General features: G+C 42.8%; 1 protein-coding gene across 1 annotated transcript; it reads right to left on the bottom strand.

Annotated features, from left to right (window-relative positions):
- Positions 1–9,701: 9,701 nt before the first annotated feature.
- On the bottom strand, positions 9,702–18,664 carry LOC135561799 (C-type lectin domain family 4 member M-like). Its single transcript, XM_065003665.1, has 6 exons — positions 18,406–18,664; positions 18,158–18,259; positions 17,072–17,326; positions 16,824–16,966; positions 11,329–11,429; positions 9,702–10,320 (listed from the first exon to the last, which is right to left on the bottom strand). The coding sequence occupies exons 1-6, from the start codon at positions 18,590–18,592 to the stop codon at positions 10,215–10,217; spliced, it is 894 nt and encodes a 297-aa protein (XP_064859737.1). The 5' UTR covers positions 18,593–18,664; the 3' UTR covers positions 9,702–10,214.
- Positions 18,665–19,328: the final 664 nt, after the last annotated feature.

Genomic DNA, 19,328 nt, shown 5'->3' with positions numbered 1-19,328 from the left:
GAGTTTAGACCAAAAAGCTATATTTTTGTCTCATCAGACCACATGACCTTCTCCTATTCCTCCTCTGGATCATCCAGATGGCCATTGGCAAACTTCAGACGGGCCTGGACATGCGCTGGCTTGAGCAGGGGGACCTTGTGTGCGCTGCAGGATTTTAATCCATGACTGCGTAGTGTGTTACTAATGGTTTTCTTTGAGATTGTGGTCCCAGCTCTCTTCAGGTCATTGACCAGGTCCTGCCGTGTAGTTCTGGGCTGATCCCTCACCTTCCTCATGATCATTGATGCCCCACGAGGTGAGATCTTGCATGGAGCCCCAGACCGAGAGTGATTTAACCGTCATCTTGAACTTCTTCCATTTTCTAATAATTGCACCAACAGTTGTTGCCTTCTCACCAAGCTGTTGCCTATTGTCCTGTAGCCCATCCCAGCCTTGTGCAGGTCTACAATTTTATCCCTGATGTCCTTACACAGCTCTCTGATCTTGGCCATTGTGGAGAGGTTGGAGTCTGTTTGATTGAGTGTGTGGACAGGTCTATTTTATACAGGTAACAAGTTCAAACAGGTGCAGTTAATACAGGTAATGAGTGGAGAACAGGAGGACTTCTTAAAGAAAAACAGGTTTGTGAGAGCCGGAATTCTTACTGGTTGGTGGGTGATCAAATACTTATGTCATGCAATAAAATGCAAATTAATTACTTAAAAATCATACAATGTGATTTTCTGGATTTTTGTTTTAGATTCCGTCTCTCACAGTTGAAGTGTACCTATAATTTTGCACGCCCAATTTTTCAGTTTTTGATTTGTTAAAAAAGTTTGAAATATCCAATAAATGTCATTCCACTTCATGATTGTGTCCCACTTGTTGTTGATTCTTCACCAAAAAATACAGTTTTATATCTTTATGTTTGAAGCCTGAAATGTGGCAAAAGGTCGCAAAGTTCAAGGGGGCCGAATACTTTCGCAAGGCACTGTACATAGGCACAGACACATGCATACACACATGCATACACACACACACACACACACGATAACAAATGCACTATACACACACTTACACATGGATATTGTGTTGTAGATATGTTGTAGTAGATTAGGGGCCTGAGGGCACACACTTAATGTGTTGTGAAATCTGTTGTAAATGTATTGTAATGTTGTTCAAATTTTTTGTTTCTTATTTTTGCTGGAACCCAGGAAGAGTAGCTGCTGTCTTGGAAGGAACTAATGGGGATCCATAATAAACCCCAGGAAGAGTAGCTGCTGTCTTGGCAGGAACTAATGGGGATCCATAATAAACCCCAGGAGGAGTAGCTGCTGTCTTGGCAGGAACTAATGGGGATCCATAATAAAAACAAATACATGCACCAGACACCCAGACCGTCTATTATGATCTCTTACTACTCTATATCACTGATTAACATTTTGGATGTATCTTAATAATGTCTATGGATGCTTTAAAAAATATTGAATAACCAGACCTGGGTTTAAAACCTATTTGAAATCTGTTAAATACTTTGAGTGTTTGGGGCTATTCTATTGGTTCCATTAAGCCAGGCAAGCTCAACCAAGAACAGCTAAATGATTTGGGTTTTATTCATTAGGCACCAAACGGAAGAAAGCAAACCGAAACAGAGAGTGACTAACTGTACCTGTCCAATAAGAATAACATGTTTTCCTTGCCAAACATTTGACTATGGTGTCTCCTAATGAATACGTGACCCAGGTCTGATAATAACCACTAACCACTGACAGACAGAAAGCTGTTATTAAAGGAAGTCAGGGGTATGGCCTAAATATGAGTTGGCACAGCAACGCATGCTGAAATCAACTGAAATTACAATACAATAGGTGATCCAGCAATAACTTCCCTAAACTTACTGTGTCCCAAATGGAGCCTTATTTCCTACATAGTGATGGACCCTGGTTAAAGGTAGTGCACTATACAGGGAATATGGTGCCATTAGAGATGTACCATTAATGTCATAATTCATATTCTATGTAGGTCTTATGTACTGCATCTGTCCTGAAAACACAGACCACGTTTCATCCATGGATATAAGGTCACCACAAGTACAACAGGACTTATATACAGATAAAGGCTTTATTTTAAACTTCAAGAACATAATTTTATTAAATCACAAAACATGTATAATCTGTTCAATTTCTGAATTGTGAAGGTTCGCTTTAAGGTAAGGGTCAGTTTTAGGTTTGGTCTATAATCTGCTTGTCAATGGGATGCTGGTCAGAAAAGTCCCCAATGTTGGGTATCATACCTTCTTTATTAAGTGTTTGTCTTCCCCTACTGGCTGTTTTCTACAAGCTCAGTTTCTTCCTTCAATTACTGTTACCTTGACCCATAGAGATAGATAGAGGACTCATCTTAATATTTGACAATGTGGGTAGCGCCATTGAGGCTACAACCCATAGGAAAACCCACACAGTTAAAAACTTTGACTACTTTAAAAATGGTGGAAGCCCAGGTTTTTTTCTCAGTGGAGAGGAAGTAGAAATTGGAATCAAAGTATTAAGTATCTGCTCTGTTGAAGAGTAAAGGTGAACACATTGAGAAACTTAGCAACAAACGTTTGCCTGAAGATGGTCTCTCTTCAGTCAGTCAGGTTGTTGTAACTGGTCTGTAACAGAGGAGGAACTTAGCTACTGTACACAGATAACATCTGAATTTGGACCTTGTTGTGAAAGTCTGATATAGTGTAATGATTAGACAAAAATACACTCACAGACTAGTCTCAGGGAGATGTTGAGAGTGACTTGTAGAACACACAGAATCCCAAAGCTCACAGCAACCATCATATAGAGTCTTCTGCCTGAATCCCCAGGTCCTGAGGAGATACACTCTGATGTGAGAACACACACATACCCACACACACACACAGACACACACATGTACACACACACACACACACACACACACACACACACACACACACACACACACACACACACACACACACACACACACACACACACACACACACACACACACACACACACACACACACACACACACACATATAAGAGGGTGGGGGTGTGACATAATCAACCACAATAGGACTGTTTCTCACAGCTGTTTTATAATATAAAGTCTACCAATCAATTCTTAAAGATGAAAACTTATAAATGCCTCATGAAATTAGTTAAGCAGTCGTACTCCATCAGAACCCAAAATATACGTTTTTTTATTCCATTGATTGTCATCAATGATATTGTAAACAAACTGTATGTATATCCTTAAAACATGGTTAAACTATAAAGCTGATGTGATGGATGATCAGTCGTGTGTTTGTGTCTGTTTGTGTCTCTGGAGACGGACTGACTGTTTGTTTTCAATGGTCAACTGATTCACAAAGAACACCCTGTCTCAGTCTCAGAACCAAAAGTAGAGCAAAGTTACACATGCAGGAGACAAACGTGGTTTTATAGAGGCCCGTCCGAAAGAGAAAATGTACAGTGAACGGCGAGGGGTAGTGGGTTACATGGTCTGTTACACATTACAGTATTCGGTCCTGTGTGGCTCAGCATCTGCAGGCTGTGGGTTCGACTCCTGCAGGGATGAAATGCACTTAAAAGTCTATGCATTCACTGTCAGGTAAGACGCGTTGGATAAAAGTGTCTCCTCTGAAAAGGAAATGGTGAAACACTAAACATGAGGGTTGTACACGCCCTCAAAAATGCAGATTCTGGCGTGGGACTGACAGGGTTATTAAAGGTCTATGCATTCTCTGTCCTGGATGCCGCTTGTCCTCCTTGGCTTACAGTACATATGGGGCTTTCTGCTGAAGCATCCCATTCAGTATGTTTGGTAGCAGCATGTCGCAATGGATGTCGACGAATCCTTAAGAATCCGTAATCATTAGTCCAAAACGCTTTGCAACGGAAATAGTTTACTCCAAACGGAAAGTTTTGCAAGGAAAACAAGATTTTCTATTGGACTAATTTATCTAGGTCCATCCCTGTTTGGTTCCGTTTCGTACTGTTTGGCTCTGTTTGGTTCCTAGTGAACACACCCTGTTGTCTCCTCCTGTAGTTTATTGGCTGTAGAATCTGGGGCCAGAGTCTGGGACTTGGTGATGACGAGAACTCCCTGGATGAAACAACACTGACGCTGGACACCGGCTGTGCTGGCATTGGTCGCCTCCAGCAGACGGTCAGGAAAGGACTGTTTTCCTTGGATACGGTTGCCACAGCAGCATCAGCAGGAAATACTGGAGACAGAGAGTCAGGGGGAGAAGGGAGGGGTCGCAGGCAGCATGTTGCTTGTGACGGAGGCAGATGGCTGATAGCATACATGTTGGATGGGACGGAGGCAGATGGCTGATGGTATACATGTTGGATGGGACGGAGGCAGATGGCTGATGGTATACATGTTGGATGGGACGGAGGCAGATGGCTGATGGTATACATGTTGGATGGGACGGAGGCAGATGGCTGATGGTATACATGTTGGATGGGACGGAGGCAGATGGCTGATGGTACACATGTTGGAAGGGACGGAGGCAGATGGCTGATGGTATACATGTTGGATGGGACGGAGGCAGATGGCTGATGGTATACATGTTGCTTGCGAAGGAGGCAGATGGCTGATAGTATACATGTTGGATGGGCCGGAGGCAGATGGCTGATGGTATACATGTTGCTTGTGACGGAGGCAGATGGCTGATAGTATACATGTTGGATGGGACGGAGGCAGATGGCTGATGGTATACATGTTGCTTGTGACGGAGGCAGATGGCTGATGGTAACATGTTGCTTGTGACGGAGGCAGATGGCTGATGGTATACATGTTGGATGGGACGGAGGCAGATGGCTGATGGTATACATGTTGGATGGGACGGAGGCAGATGGCTGGTGGTATACATGTTGGATGGGACGGAGGCAGATGGCTGATGGTATACATGTTGGATGGGACGGAGGCAGATGGCTGATAGTATACATGTTGGATGGGACGGAGGCAGATGGCTGATGGTATACATGTTGGATGGGACGGAGGCAGATGGCTGATGGTATACATGTTGGATGGGGCGGAGGCAGATGGCTAATGGTATACATGTTGTTTGTGACGGAGGCAGCTGGCTGTTGGTATACAAGTTGGATGGGACGGAGGCAGATGGCTGATGGTATACATGTTGGATGGGACGGAGGCAGATGGCTGATGGTATACATGTTGGATGGGACGGAGGCAGATGGCTGATGGTATACATGTTGGATGGGACGGAGGCAGATGGCTGATGGTATACATGTTGGATGGGACGGAGGCAGATGGCTGATGGTATACATTTTGGATGGGACGGAGGCAGATGGCTGATGGTACACATGTTGGAAGGGACGGAGGCAGATGGCTGATGGTATACATGTTGGATGGGACGGAGGCAGATGGCTGATGGTATACATGTTGCTTGCGAAGGAGGCAGATGGCTGATAGTATACATGTTGGATGGGCCGGAGGCAGATGGCTGATGGTATACATGTTGCTTGTGACGGAGGCAGATGGCTGATAGTATACATGTTGGATGGGACGGAGGCAGATGGCTGATGGTATACATGTTGCTTGTGACGGAGGCAGATGGCTGATGGTAACATGTTGCTTGTGACGGAGGCAGATGGCTGATGGTATACATGTTGGATGGGACGGAGGCAGATGGCTGATGGTATACATGTTGGATGGGACGGAGGCAGATGGCTGGTGGTATACATGTTGGATGGGACGGAGGCAGATGGCTGATGGTATACATGTTGGATGGGACGGAGGCAGATGGCTGATAGTATACATGTTGGATGGGACGGAGGCAGATGGCTGATGGTATACATGTTGGATGGGACGGAGGCAGATGGCTGATGGTATACATGTTGGATGGGGCGGAGGCAGATGGCTGATGGTATACATGTTGTTTGTGACGGAGGCAGCTGGCTGTTGGTATACAAGTTGGATGGGACGGAGGCAGATGGCTGATGGTATACATGTTGGATGGGACGGAGGCAGATGGCTGATGGTATACATGTTGGATGGACGGAGGCAGATGGCTGATGGTATACATGTTGGATGGGATGGAGGCAGATGGCTGATGGTATAGATGTTGGATGGGACGGAGGCAGATGGCTGATGGTATACATGTTGGATGGGACGGAGGCAGATGGCTGGTGGTATACCTTTTGGATGGGACGGAGGCAGATGGCTGATGGTATACATGTTGGATGGGACGGAGGCAGTTGGCTGATGGTATACATGTTGGATGGGACGGAGGCAGATGGCTGATGGTAGAGATGTTGGATGGGACGGAGGCAGATGGCTGATAGTATACATGTTGGATGGGACGGTGATGCACTCATCTTCGCTTGTCAGATGTTTTTGAGGGAATTCCACACATACCTCTACAGCAGTAGGATGCATGAAGGGGAGAGTGTGTGTGTGTGTGTGAGTGTGACTGTACAATATTGTGTGTGTGCGCAGCAGTGAAGGCTGGAAGGCTGATGAGGGGAGGACGGCTGATAATAATGGCTGGAATGGAGTCAATGGAATCGTATCAAACACATCAACGATGTGGTTTCCATATGGTTGAAATGGATACCATTCCAACCATTATTATGAGCCGCCCTCCCCTCAGCAGCCTCCACTGGACCACAGTCTACATGTTCCCCCACTTCTGTCAATAATAAAACAGGTGCCCCCACTCACCTCACTTTAGACACAGAGCTAGATTGTATAGAATGGTATGAATGGTTCCACTCTTGAATTGTGCCTGTTCAGCTTTCCAACGATAGAACAGAAATCTAAATACTTTGGGCTATGAGACTATGTGAGGAATTCTAGTCCTTCACTGAAGCATGTTCAACAGGTATAAGTGTCTGATTGTTCCCTAGTTCATGGTAGAGGGGGAAAGTGGATAAGATGAACTCAGCTAAATGTTTCTCTAGCCTTGAGGTCTCCTGGTCCTGGCTTACTTTCTTTCTTTCTTTCTTTCCTTCTTTCTTTCTTTCCTTCTATCCTTCTATCCTCCTATCCTTCTTTCCTTCTTTCTTTCTTTCCTTCTATCCTTCTATCCTCCTATCCTTCTTTCCTTCTTTCTGTCTTTCTTTCTTAATTTCTCAGGAAATGGATCTGCATTCCAACCCACACAGGAAGCGGACAGGGCAGGAAAACTTACCAAGACACTAGACAGGTAGAGTTTACAGATGGAGGTTCAAATAGCTCAGTTGGATAAACCAGGGTTTGTAGTGTTACCACACCAGGGTCTGTAGTGTTACAACACCAGGGTTTGTAGTGTTAACACACCAGGGTCTGTAGTGTTACAGCACCGGGGTCTGTAGTGTTACAACACCAGGGTCTGTAGTGTTACAACACCAGGGTCTGTAGTGTTACAACACCGGGGTCTGTAGTGTTACAACACCAGGGTCTGTAGTGTTACAACACCAGGGTCTGTAGTGTTACAACACCGGGGTCTGTAGTGTTACAACACCAGGGTCTGTAGTGTTACAACACTAGGGTCTGTAGTGTTACAACACCGGGGTCTGTAGTGTTACAACACCAGGGTCTGTAGTGTTACAACACCAGGGTCTGTAGTGTTACAATACCGGGGTCTGTAGTGTTACAACACCAGGGTCTGTAGTGTTACAACACCGGGGTCTGTAGTGTTACAACACCAGGGTCTGTAGCGTTACGACACCAGGGTGTGTAGTGTTACAACTGGTTACAACTGGTTTTTGCTGGTCAGGATGGATGGAAGGAGAGACAGTAAGAGAGAGAGAGAAAGAGAGAGAGTAGAGGAATAAATTACAACCGGTGACAGGCGTTTTGCTGATTGTAACAATGATTTTTCCTCTAACCAAAGATTCACCTTAGTGGTACAGGGTGCAGCGTTACCATGACACAGACTGGATGTAGAGGGCGACAGAGAGAGAAACTGTTTCTTCATAAACTCACCTGTGCAGAGAGATCATTACTTTAAATTGTCAGCAGGTGGCGTCAAAACTATTTCGTTCCCTCAAGGTCCATCAAGGAAAATGTATCTCTTCCTGCTTCACCTGCAGTGCAGAAGAGAAAGTTGGATATTTGTCAAACCTGGATTGAAATATGTAGGAATATTAGAATTAGAATATAGAATATTTGTATTTGAAAATACATGCCAATATACTACTAAACTACAGAGGGGAGAACAAGTATTTGATACACTGCCAATTTTGTGGGTTTTCCAACTTACAATGCATGTAAAGGTCTGTCATTTTTATCATAGGTACACTTCGGAATCTAAAACAAAAATCCAGAAAATCACATTGTATGATTTTCATTTGCATTTTATTGCATGACACCTTCCTCATGATCATTCAGACCGAGGGTGATTTACTGTCATCTTGAACTTCTTCCAATTTCTAATATTTGAGCCAACAGTTGTTGCCTTCTCACCAAGCTGCTTGCCTATTGTCCTGTAGCCCATCCCAGCCTTGTGGAGGTCTACAAGTTTAACCATGATGTCCTTACACAGCTCTCTGGTCTTGGCCATTGTGGAGAGGTTGGAGTCTGTTTGATTGAGTGTGTGGACAGGTGTCTTTTATACAGGTAACGAGTTCAAACAGGTGCAGTTAATACAGGTAAAGAGTGGAGAACAGGAGGGCTTCTTAAAGAAAAACGAACAGGTCTGTGAGAGCCGGAATTCTTACTGGTTGGTAGGTGATCAAATACTTATGTCATGCTATAAAATGCAAATTAATGTGATATAAATACAATGTGATTTTCTGGATTTTTGTTTTAGATTCCGTCTCTCACAGTTGAAGTGTACCTATGATAAAAATGACAGACCTCTACATGCTTTGTAAGTGGGAAAACCTGCAAAATCGGCAGTGTATCAAATACTTGTTCTCCCCATGTACATGCTAAATGATTTGCAGAAAAGTTATTGTGCAACAAGGGGATCAAATTAACATCCTACACCTGTATACAGCACTTTCAACCAACACACCCACCACACCATCCCTCTACTTTGGCCCGATCATAAGCTACATCATGTGGAGCACCATCTGCCTCTGCATGCACACAAAATATAAACAATTCCACTTCTCCAAAATGTGACATATGTGACAGTTCCCGGCTTGACACAACATATGGGTCGGACAAAGAGCAGGGATCCACTTTTTCCCAAAATCTCACTCCTACCCGTCCAAAATCATCTCTGGTATGATCAGGGCCAAGGCTGGAAGTCTCTACTGTAGCTGCCGCTGCAGGCACTTCATCCTGGCTAGGCTTCATTTCAGAGCAAACATTACTGGAGACCGACTCCACCTTGAGTTTCTAAACAGAGCAGGTAGAATGATGGGGTCCAAGATCCTCAAGAGAACAAATAGATGTGTTTTTAAATGGACTTGGCTTGTATGCAGCAGACAAAGGTTTGTACTTAGCGCCATTACCTCGGATTAGCATCATCGCCCTTCCACAATGTTTTGTGGAACATAACTAGCCTATTGGTAGACAGGAAGCTTCAATCAGGAAATAAGTAGGAATTGTATTAATTTGCTCATACAAACCTGTAAACGAGTGTGTATGTGTGTGGTTTGGTATTATAACAGCAAAATTATACATTTTCATTGTTAAATGTATTCTGTTGAGTCTACTGTACTAACTCCATGTTGTGTCTGATAATGTGTGAAACATAACTACAGGGACACAGGAAGTCACAATTAGGAAAAAAGCTGGACTTTTATTAGTATGCTAATACAAACAAATAAAACACACTTGTGCATCTGTGTGTGGGTTTGAGAGAGAGAGAGAGACAGAGAGAGAGAGAGAGACAGAGAGAGAGACAGAGAGAGAGACAGAGAGAGTGAGAGAGAGAGAGAGACAGAGAGACAGAGAGAGAGAGAGAGACAGAGAGACAGAGACAGAGAGAGAGAGACAGAGAGACAGAGAGACAGAGAGAGTGAGAGAGAGAGAGTGAGAGAGAGACAGAGAGACAGAGAGACAGAGAGAGACAGAGGGAGAGAGAGAGAGAGAGAGACAGAGAGAGATAGACAGAGAGAGACAGAGAGAGAGAGAGAGAGAGAGAGACAGACAGAGAGACAGAGAGACAGAGAGAGTGAGAGAGAGAGAGAGAGAGAATGAAGGAGGACGTTCTGTGCACTGAAGGCCGCTGTATGTGTTTCAGTATGTTGTCGTGGTGATGTTAAACCACTTTCTCACAAATCCAGTGAAGATTCTCCGCACATGACAAGTCATTCCATGCATTCAGAGGACTGATATGTGCGTATCTCAACACAGTCCTCCTCACCATATTCTGGATTGCCACCACCATTATCAGGCTGTGGGTCACACCAGTACCTACAGGGTTAAAAACAGTCAGATATCATGGTTAATACCAGTACCTACAGGGTTAAAAACAGTCAGATATCATGGTTAATACCAGTACCTACAGGGTTAATAACAGTCAGATATCATGGTTAATACCAGTACCTACAGGGTTAAAAACAGTCAGATATCATGGTTAATAACAGTACCTACATGGTTAACAAGAGTCAGATATCATGGTTAATACCAGTACCTACTTGGTTAAAACCAGTCAGATATCATGGTTAATACCAGTACCTACTTGGTTAACAAGAGTCAGATATCATGGTTAATACCAGTACCTACAGGGTTAAAACCAGTCAGATATCATGGTTAATACCAGTACCTACATGGTTAAAAACAGTCAGATATCATGGTTAATATCAGTACCTACAGGGTTAACAACAGTCAGATATCATGGTTAATACCAGTACCTACATGGTTAAAAACAGTCAGATATCATAGTTAATACCAGTACCTACAGGGTTAAAAACAGTCAGATATCATGGTTAATACCAGTACCTACATGGTTAACAAGAGTCAGATATCATGGTTAATACCAGTACCTACAGGGTTAACAACAGTCAGATATCATGGTTAATACCAGTACCTACAGGGTTAACAACAGTCAGATATAATGGTTAATACCAGTACCTACATGGTTAAAAACAGTCAGATATCATGGTTAATACCAGTACCTACATGGTTAAAAACAGTCAGATATCATGGTTAATACCAGTACCTACATGGTTAACAACAGTCAGATATCATGGTTAATACCAGTACCTACATGGTTAACAACAGTCAGATATCATGGTTAATACCAGTACCTACATGGTTAACAACAGTCAGATAGCACAGTTAGAACATCACAATCCTAAATAATATACAGACATGTTTAATCTTAAAGTTAACTTTGTTGACTGATGCCATCAATGACAATAACCTGTATAGAAAAAGGTTGAATGGAGACTTATTGACAGATTAGTTATCATCTCTCACCTTGTGGTCAGTGGTTTGCCGTCCACCCATTTCCAGGTCCCATCAATAACAGAGTCAGTCAGACCAATCCAGACTCTCTTCTCTAGGTTGAAGAGAAATGTCTGTTGTTGAGAAAGATAAATATATTTTCATGTTTGTTAATATCTAACTGTCTCTCTCTCTCTCTCTCTCTCGCTCTCGTCGGAGTGCATGCTGGGAGTGAGTCGTCAAGCAGGAGTGATTGAGAGAGCGAATGGAATTTCTTTTCACTCTATTGGGTTTTGGTATATATGTATATGTAGATATATATATATATATATATATATTGATTAGTTGAGTTGTTTTAAGGGTATCTTGTTTAACTATCACTAAGCACGTATAGGGGTGGTGGGATCTTTGAGGTTGGTTTTTTGCGAGGGCACAACCAGCGGGTGGGGCTGGTTGCAATGGCCACTCACGGAAGTGTAGAGTTTGAAAAACTTAGTCGGAGGCATGGAGTAAAGATTCCTGCTGCGGCCGGGTGTTCAGTGGAAGAATGTAGCTTGGCTGTGGGTGCTATCATTGGGTATGATAGCATCAAATCAGCCTCAAGGATGAATAGCGCTGTAGTGATATTCCTAGATTCAATTGAAAAGGTGAATAACATAGTTGAGAGGGGTGTTGTGTTGCGGGAGACACAGACGCCGGTATTTCCGCTTATGAATCCGGCGAAGAAAGTTATACTTTCTAACGTGCCACCATTTGTTAGAGATGAAGTGTTGGAGCGAGAGTTATCTCGCCATGGTCAAATCGTATCTACAATAAAGAAGGTTATTTTTGGAAGCAAATCTCCGTTTTTGAAACATGTCGTGTCTCATAGGAGACAAGTGCATATTATTTAAAAAAAGGACGGAGATTAACTGAATTTAGCGTTCAGTTTTAAGATTGATGGATTTGATTATGTCTTCTATGCATCTACTGAATCAATGAAATGCTTTGGCTGTGGAAGAGAGGGGCATTTGGTGCGTAGTTGTCCCGAGAATGAGCGCGCTGAGCCTGGTAGTAGCTCAGTAAGAGGGAGGGGAAACAGTAGGTGAGATTGCGACTGCCGTCGCTGAGGTGGTGCTGGAAAATTAAATTGGAGGTCAAGAGGAGATTGAACTAACGGAAAAGGAAGCGGATGTTTTCAAAATACCAAGGAGTAAAAGGAAGAATTTAAGGGGTGGTGAAGGGTCTAATTCTAAGAGAAAGGTAGAGATTGATAAATCAGTTGAAGATGAAGAAGTTGTAGAGATGGTGGAGTTTTCTTCTGGGGAGGATAGCGAGAGTGAGTCATCTGACGCGTCACAACAATATAGTGAGATAAATGGGGTGGAAGGGAGGTATGGGATCGAGAAGATACGTCAATTTCTGAAGTTGACAAAAGGGAAGAAATATATGCAGGATTACAATGTAACTGATTTTTTGTTGCAGTTTTAACTCTGTAAAGAGATGTGGTGGCTGTATCTTCCTCTGTATATTTTTTTCATCCATGAGCAGTTTTAAGATTTCTTCTTTAAACGTAAATGGGGCAAGAGATGGTAAAAAAAGAGCCATGGTGTATGAGTTAATTAGGGGAAAGGGAAGTGACATACATTTTCTACAAGAAACGCATAGTAATTTGGAAAATGAAGTTATGTGGCAACAGGAGTGGGGGGGACAGTGGTGTGTAGTCATAAAAACTCAAAAAGTGGGGGTGTGGTTATCTTGTTCTCAAAAGGGTTTTTACCTTTGTCATATGAGGTTGAAGAGGTAGTTGAGGGGAGGTTATTAAAAGTTAGAGCAAGGTATGAAAACATCACTATGTGTCTGATAAATGTATATGCCCCAGTGGTGACAGTTGAGAGGGTATGTTTCTTAGAGACATTATCAAATACCATTGAGAAATGTAACAAAGAAGATTATTTATTTATTGCTGGGGATTTTAACTGCACAGTTAGCGATTTAGATAGAAATCACCAAGAACCTCATATAGCCTCAAGGACTTTTTTAAAACGCCTCATTGTAACACATGATCTGTGTGATATTTGGCGGAGTCAACATGGAGGAACAAGGCAGTACACCTGGGCGCATGTGAGAGAGAACATCATCTCTATGGCCAGGTTAGATAGGTTTTATGTTTTTTAGCATCAATCTCAGGTCTGTAAATCAAGTGTGATAAGCCCAGTGGGATTTTCTGATCATTGTTTAATAACAGAGGTGGTGTTCATTAACGATGTAAAACCCAAAAGCGCATACTGGCATTTTAATATAACTTTATTGAGTGATGCTCACTTCAGGAACTGTTTCAGTTTTTTTCTGGGAGAGGTGGAGGTCTCAAAAGGCCAGTTTTGTATCCCTTCAACAGTGGTGGGATATAGGGAAAATCCAGATTCGACAATGTTGTAATCAATACACGAGGAATGTCACCAAGGATATCACCAGATCAATGAAAGCCCTAGAGTTTGAAATAGTGGAACTCATGACGTTGGTTGAGACCACAGGAGATCGAGGCCATACTCAGGCCCTCAAGAGGAGAAAAGCTGCATTGGCAGACCTGCTGGGTATCAGAGCGCAGGGGGCATTGGTGAGAAGTAAGTTTCAGGGAATATCTGAAATGGATGCCTCATCCAAATGTTTCTTTGGTTTAGAGAAAAAGAATGGACAAAGAAAGATTATTCATTGTCTCAAATCAGCTGTTGGACAAGAGCTCACTAGCCCTAGTGAAATTAGAAAGAGGGCAGTAGAGTTCTATGCTGAGCTCTACAAGTGTGAGTACAAAGAGGATAAAACAGTGACACAGCAGTTCTTTGATGGGCTCCCAAAGGTGGCTGCAGAAGCTCAGGTTGAGCTTGAGCAACCATTGTCTTTGCAGGATTTATACACTGCATTAAAAGGCATGGAAAATGGAAGGGCACCAGGCATTGATGGGCTTCCCGTTGACTTTTTTAAGTCTTTTTGGGCTATGTTGGGAGAGGATTGGTTAGAAGTAGTTAATGATAGTTTAACCGGAGGGTTACTACCAATAAGCTGCAGAAGGGCTGTCCTCACCCTACTGCCCAAAAAGGGTGACCCGAGGGAGGTGAAGAACTGGAGGCCGGTGGCTTTATTGTGCACTGATTATAAGATATTGTCAAAGGCTTTGTCCAACAGGCTGAGGGAGGTGATGGGGCAAATCATACATATGGATCAGCCCTACTGTGTTCCTGGCAGGCAGATAGGGGATAACATTTCTCTGATTCGTGATTTTTTGGACGTCTCTAGGGCTATTGGGTTGGATGCTGGTCTAATTTCAATTGATCAGGAAAAGGCATTTGACCGAGTTGAACATCAATATTTATGGCACACGTTTGAGGCGTTTGGGTTCAGCTCTGGTTTTATTGCCATGATAAAGGTGATATATGGTGACATTGAAAGTGTATTGAAAGTTAACGGTGGTTTGAGTGCTCCTTTTAAAGTGTGTAGAGGTATTAGGCAGGGATGTTCTTTGTCAGGAATGTTATATGCCATTGCTATATAGAGCCACTACTAAATAGCATTAGAAGTCGCATTGCAGGGGTGTACTTTTCAGAGGATATTCCTCCTATTCGTCTCTCAGCCTATGCTGATGATGTAGTTGTGTTAGTGAAAAATCAAGCGGAGGTGGATAGCTTGAGTCTAATGGTTGATTGTTTTAGGGGAATATCCTCTGCAAAGGTAAATTGGGAAAAGAGTTGTGCTTTACAGATTGGAGAATGGTCTGGAGGGATCATGGCTTTGCCAAGGGGGCTAGAATGGTGTAAGGGAGGTTTTAAGTATCTTGGAGTGTACCTAGGAGATGAGGGGACTATGGAAAAAAAATTGGAGTGGGGTGGTTGAAATGGTGGAAGGGAGGATGAGGAGATGGCGTTGGTTACTATCTCGTATGTCATATAGGGGGCACAGTATTATAGTTAACAATGTGATTGCCTCTGCACTGTGGCATCGGTTGTCAGTTTTAGAACCACCATCTGGACTTCTGGCTAAGATACAGGCAATTATTGTGGATTTCTTTTGTACATCTTGCTAGTAGGGCTGCTGCTTTCCGGTTTCAGTTTATTCAAAGGTTGCTTTATGGACCAGAAAATGTGGTGTGGAGAGGTGTGGCAGGTCTTGTATTACAGCGGGTTGGAGGATTAGGTTTAAAGAAGGCTTTATTTCTGGTTGATAGTAGCCAGATTTCTAGGGAGGGAGTACCTCCGTTTTACAGAGGCATTCTCAGAGTGTGGAGCATAATGAAGGTGTCCAGACGAACTTCAGCGGAGTCAGTGCATTGGCTGTTGGAGGAACCTCTGGTGTATGGGGCAAGACTGGATTGTACAACTGCAGCTGTTCCACATTTCTCCAAGATTCTGGTGAAGGGGAAAATCATCACCTTAAAACAGTTAATGGCCATGGCTGGGCCCGCCTTAATGGATGGAAGACGGGTGGCAGAACATTTGGGGATGAGGTCGGAAAGGATTGTCGGACAAATGCTGGGGAGCTGCAGGAAGGCTCTGTCAGCAGAATAATGGGGTATGCTTAGTAGCCACAAGAAGAAGGTACAAGATGAAGACGTCTCATTTCCAAGACTAGGGATTACACCAAATATCCCAGAGTCAGAAAAAAAGGCGTTATTGCTGGATTTGAGAGGGTTGGAGGAGGTGGGTTTGGATGAGGTGAATGGGAAGGACTTGTATAGGGGGTGTGTCAAGGTGTTGAATAAAGATAAATTGAAAAAAAGATAAGACACTCCATGGAGGGTAAAATTGGGCATTGATGACAAGGTAAAGCCAGCATGGAGAGCACTGTACAAGCCACCGTTACAAAAGGGTACTGGTGATATGCAATGGAGGGTTTTACATGGCATCATTGCAGTTAATGCTTTTGTATCTGTTATTAACTCAGATGTTAGAGATGGATGTCCTTTTTGTAATATAAGAGAAACCATTTTTCACTGTTTTATGGAGTGTGAGAGGATAAAACCTCTATTGGAAATGCTGGAATCTTTGTTTAAAGCTGTAGGGGAGTTTTTCAATAACACTGTTTTTATTTTGGGGTTTCAATATAGTAAACAACAGAAAAGAAAATGTCAAATGTTACATTTTATTTTGGGACAAGCTAAGATGTTAATTTTTCTGAGTAGTAAACATAAGATAGAAACATGGGCAGGATATGGGCAGGATGTAAGATGTGTTTTTAAAGGATTAGTGAAAGCAAGAATAAAAGTAGATTTGGAGTTCTTTTCAGCTGTAAAAGATCTCCTATTATTTGAGGAGAAGTGGGCATACGAAGGAGCGCTTTGTTTTGTAGAGGAGGGGAAATTATTTTTTGCTAATGAAATAAGTTGAATGCATATGTTATGTATTTATTTTTGTTTAGGAATTACATTTGTTGTTTCATTTCTGAAAAGGCAGTGTGTCATTATTTATGTTAACACTTGAGTAAAAAATAAAGGTTTTATAAAAACTTTAAAAAACTCTCTCTCTCTCTCTCTCTCACACTCTCTCTCTCTCTCTCACCTGTTCCTTATCACTGTTTATGATCACCAGGTCTGCTCCTCTCTCCAGACAGTCCTGTCTGCTCTCCTTCCAGGTTTTAGTCTCAGTAGACAGGAAGTACCAACTGGATTCAAACTTCTGCCAGCCTTTAGGACAGGTTTTTTCTACAAGAGGATTAACATTAATTTCCTTCAATTTATCACCCTGTACACTTAATGAAAGAACACAGACTCATGATCAGGTCTGTTGTATTGTGTAGGTTTACTCACTGAGATTGGAAAGCCTGCCGCTAAGAACATCTCTCTCAGTCTGTAGCTGGTCTCTCTCTTTAGTTATGTTGTTATAGCTCGTCTGTAGCTGGTCTCTCTCTTTAGTCAGGTTGTTATAACTGGTCTGTACCTGGTCTCTCTCTTTAGTCAGGGTGTTATAACTGGTCTGTAGCTGGTCTCTCTCTTTAGTCAGGTTGTTATAACTGGTCTGTAGCTGGTCTCTTGCTGCAGATGAGTTCTTTGAGACGTTGCTGTCTGCAACAACAATAAAGACAAGTTGCTCACTAAAATAGATCACATCAGAACTACTAAATCTGAATTATAAGAACTATTTAAACATTGAACAAAAATATAAATGTAACATGTAAAGTGTTGGTCTCATGTTTCATGAGATGAAAAAAAAAGCTTATTTCCCTCAAATGTGTTTACATCCCTGTTCATCAGCATTTATCCTTCGTCAAGATAATCCATCCACCTGACAGGTGTGGCATATTAAGAAGCTGATTAAACAGTATGATCATTACACAGGTGCACCTTCTGCAGGAGACTATAAAAGGCCACTTTAAAATGTGTAGTTTTGCCACAGATGTCTCAAGTTTTGAGGAATCTGCATCTGGCATGCTAACTGCAGGAATGTCCACCAGAGCCATTGCCAGATAAATTAAGGTTCATTTCTCTACCATAAGCTGCCTCCAATGTTGTTTTAGAGAATTTGGCAGTACGTTCAACTGGCCTCACAACTGCAGACCACGTATAACCATGCAACCCATGACCTCCACATCTGGCTACTTCACCTGTTGCCGAGGAGTATTTCTGTCTGTAATAAAGCCCTTTTGTGGGGAAAAACTCATTCTGATTGGCTGGGCCTGGTTCCCCAGTGGTTGGAATCTGGCTGCCAAGTGGGTGGACCTATGCCCTCCAAGGCCCACCCACGGCTGAACCTCTGCCAGTCATGTGACATCCATAGATTAGGGCCTAATGAATTTATTCCTATTGACTGATATGAACTGTAACTCAGTGAAATCTTAGAAATGTTTGCATGTTGCGTTTACATTGTTGTTTAGTTTAGATATACTGTAGACTTACATTGAACAGACAGGCCTATGATCCCAGCCAGTAGGAGAACACACAGCAGCCCCAGACACACTGCAGCAACTCCAGAGGGTGTCTTCCACCACTGAACATGTACTGAATCACAAATGATTAAAGATCTTTGGTAATGTGTTTTACTGTTTCATCCAGTATTGGGACAAATAAACCTGTTTAATGTATGTGTGTGTAACTTATTTGCGTGTTTGTGTGTGAGTGTGTGTGAGTGTGTGTGTGTGTGTTACCTGAGTGCTGGTCTCCTGGTCCATTATTAGGAGCAGTGTCTGCTGTCTCTTCTCTCTTGGTGCTGGTCTCACCATCTGTCAGGGTGTCTGCACTGACATATATATCCACAATCCTCTCCTTCATCTCACCTCTGTTAAACCTGACCTTCTTGGTCATATCTGGCACAGCATAGATGTCCTCAGACATCTCCAACAACTTACTGTGTTTTCTGTCTGTACTCAGGTTCTGGTACTATCGTTGCCCCTCTGTCTGTGTCTGTTTCTGTCTCTGCTCTGAGTCTGTGACTAACAGTTTATGATGTCATCCTCAGAATAAAAGGGAAATGTAGAAAGAGGAAGATAAAAGTGTAACATGGTGGTTGAGGTTGGGACCATTTCTGCTCCAGTACATCTTTATAGCTGATTCCTGAGAACCTCAGTTGTGTCTAACTTACTTATCAGGAGAAACTAATGTATGAACCTGACATGTTGTGTCTACTATGTCATGTTGTGTCTGTACTGACCTCATGTTGTGTCTGTTGTGTCTACTGTCCTGACCTCATGTTGTGTCTAATGTACTGACCTCATGACTGACCTCATGTTGTGTCTAATGTCCTGACCTCATGTTGTGTCTAATGTACTGACCTCATGTTGTGTCTAATGTACTGACCTCATGTTGTGTCTAATGTACTGACCTCATGTTGTGTCTAATGTACTGACCTGACCTCTGTTCATGTTAATGTACTGACCTCATGTTGTGTCTAATGTCCTGATGTTGTGTCAATGTATACTGACCTCATGTTGTGTCTACTGTCCTGACCTCATGTTGTGTCTAATGTCTGACCTGACCTCCTCATGTTGTCTAATGTCTATGTTGTGTCTACTGACCTCATGTTGTGTCTACTGTCCTGACCTCATGTTGTGTCTAATGTCCTGACTGACCT

The sequence above is a fragment of the Oncorhynchus nerka genome, linkage group LG18, assembly GCF_034236695.1.
Source record: "Oncorhynchus nerka isolate Pitt River linkage group LG18, Oner_Uvic_2.0, whole genome shotgun sequence".
Classification (NCBI taxonomy): domain Eukaryota; kingdom Metazoa; phylum Chordata; class Actinopteri; order Salmoniformes; family Salmonidae; genus Oncorhynchus; species Oncorhynchus nerka.
This window is presented reverse-complemented; position numbering and strand designations above follow the sequence as displayed.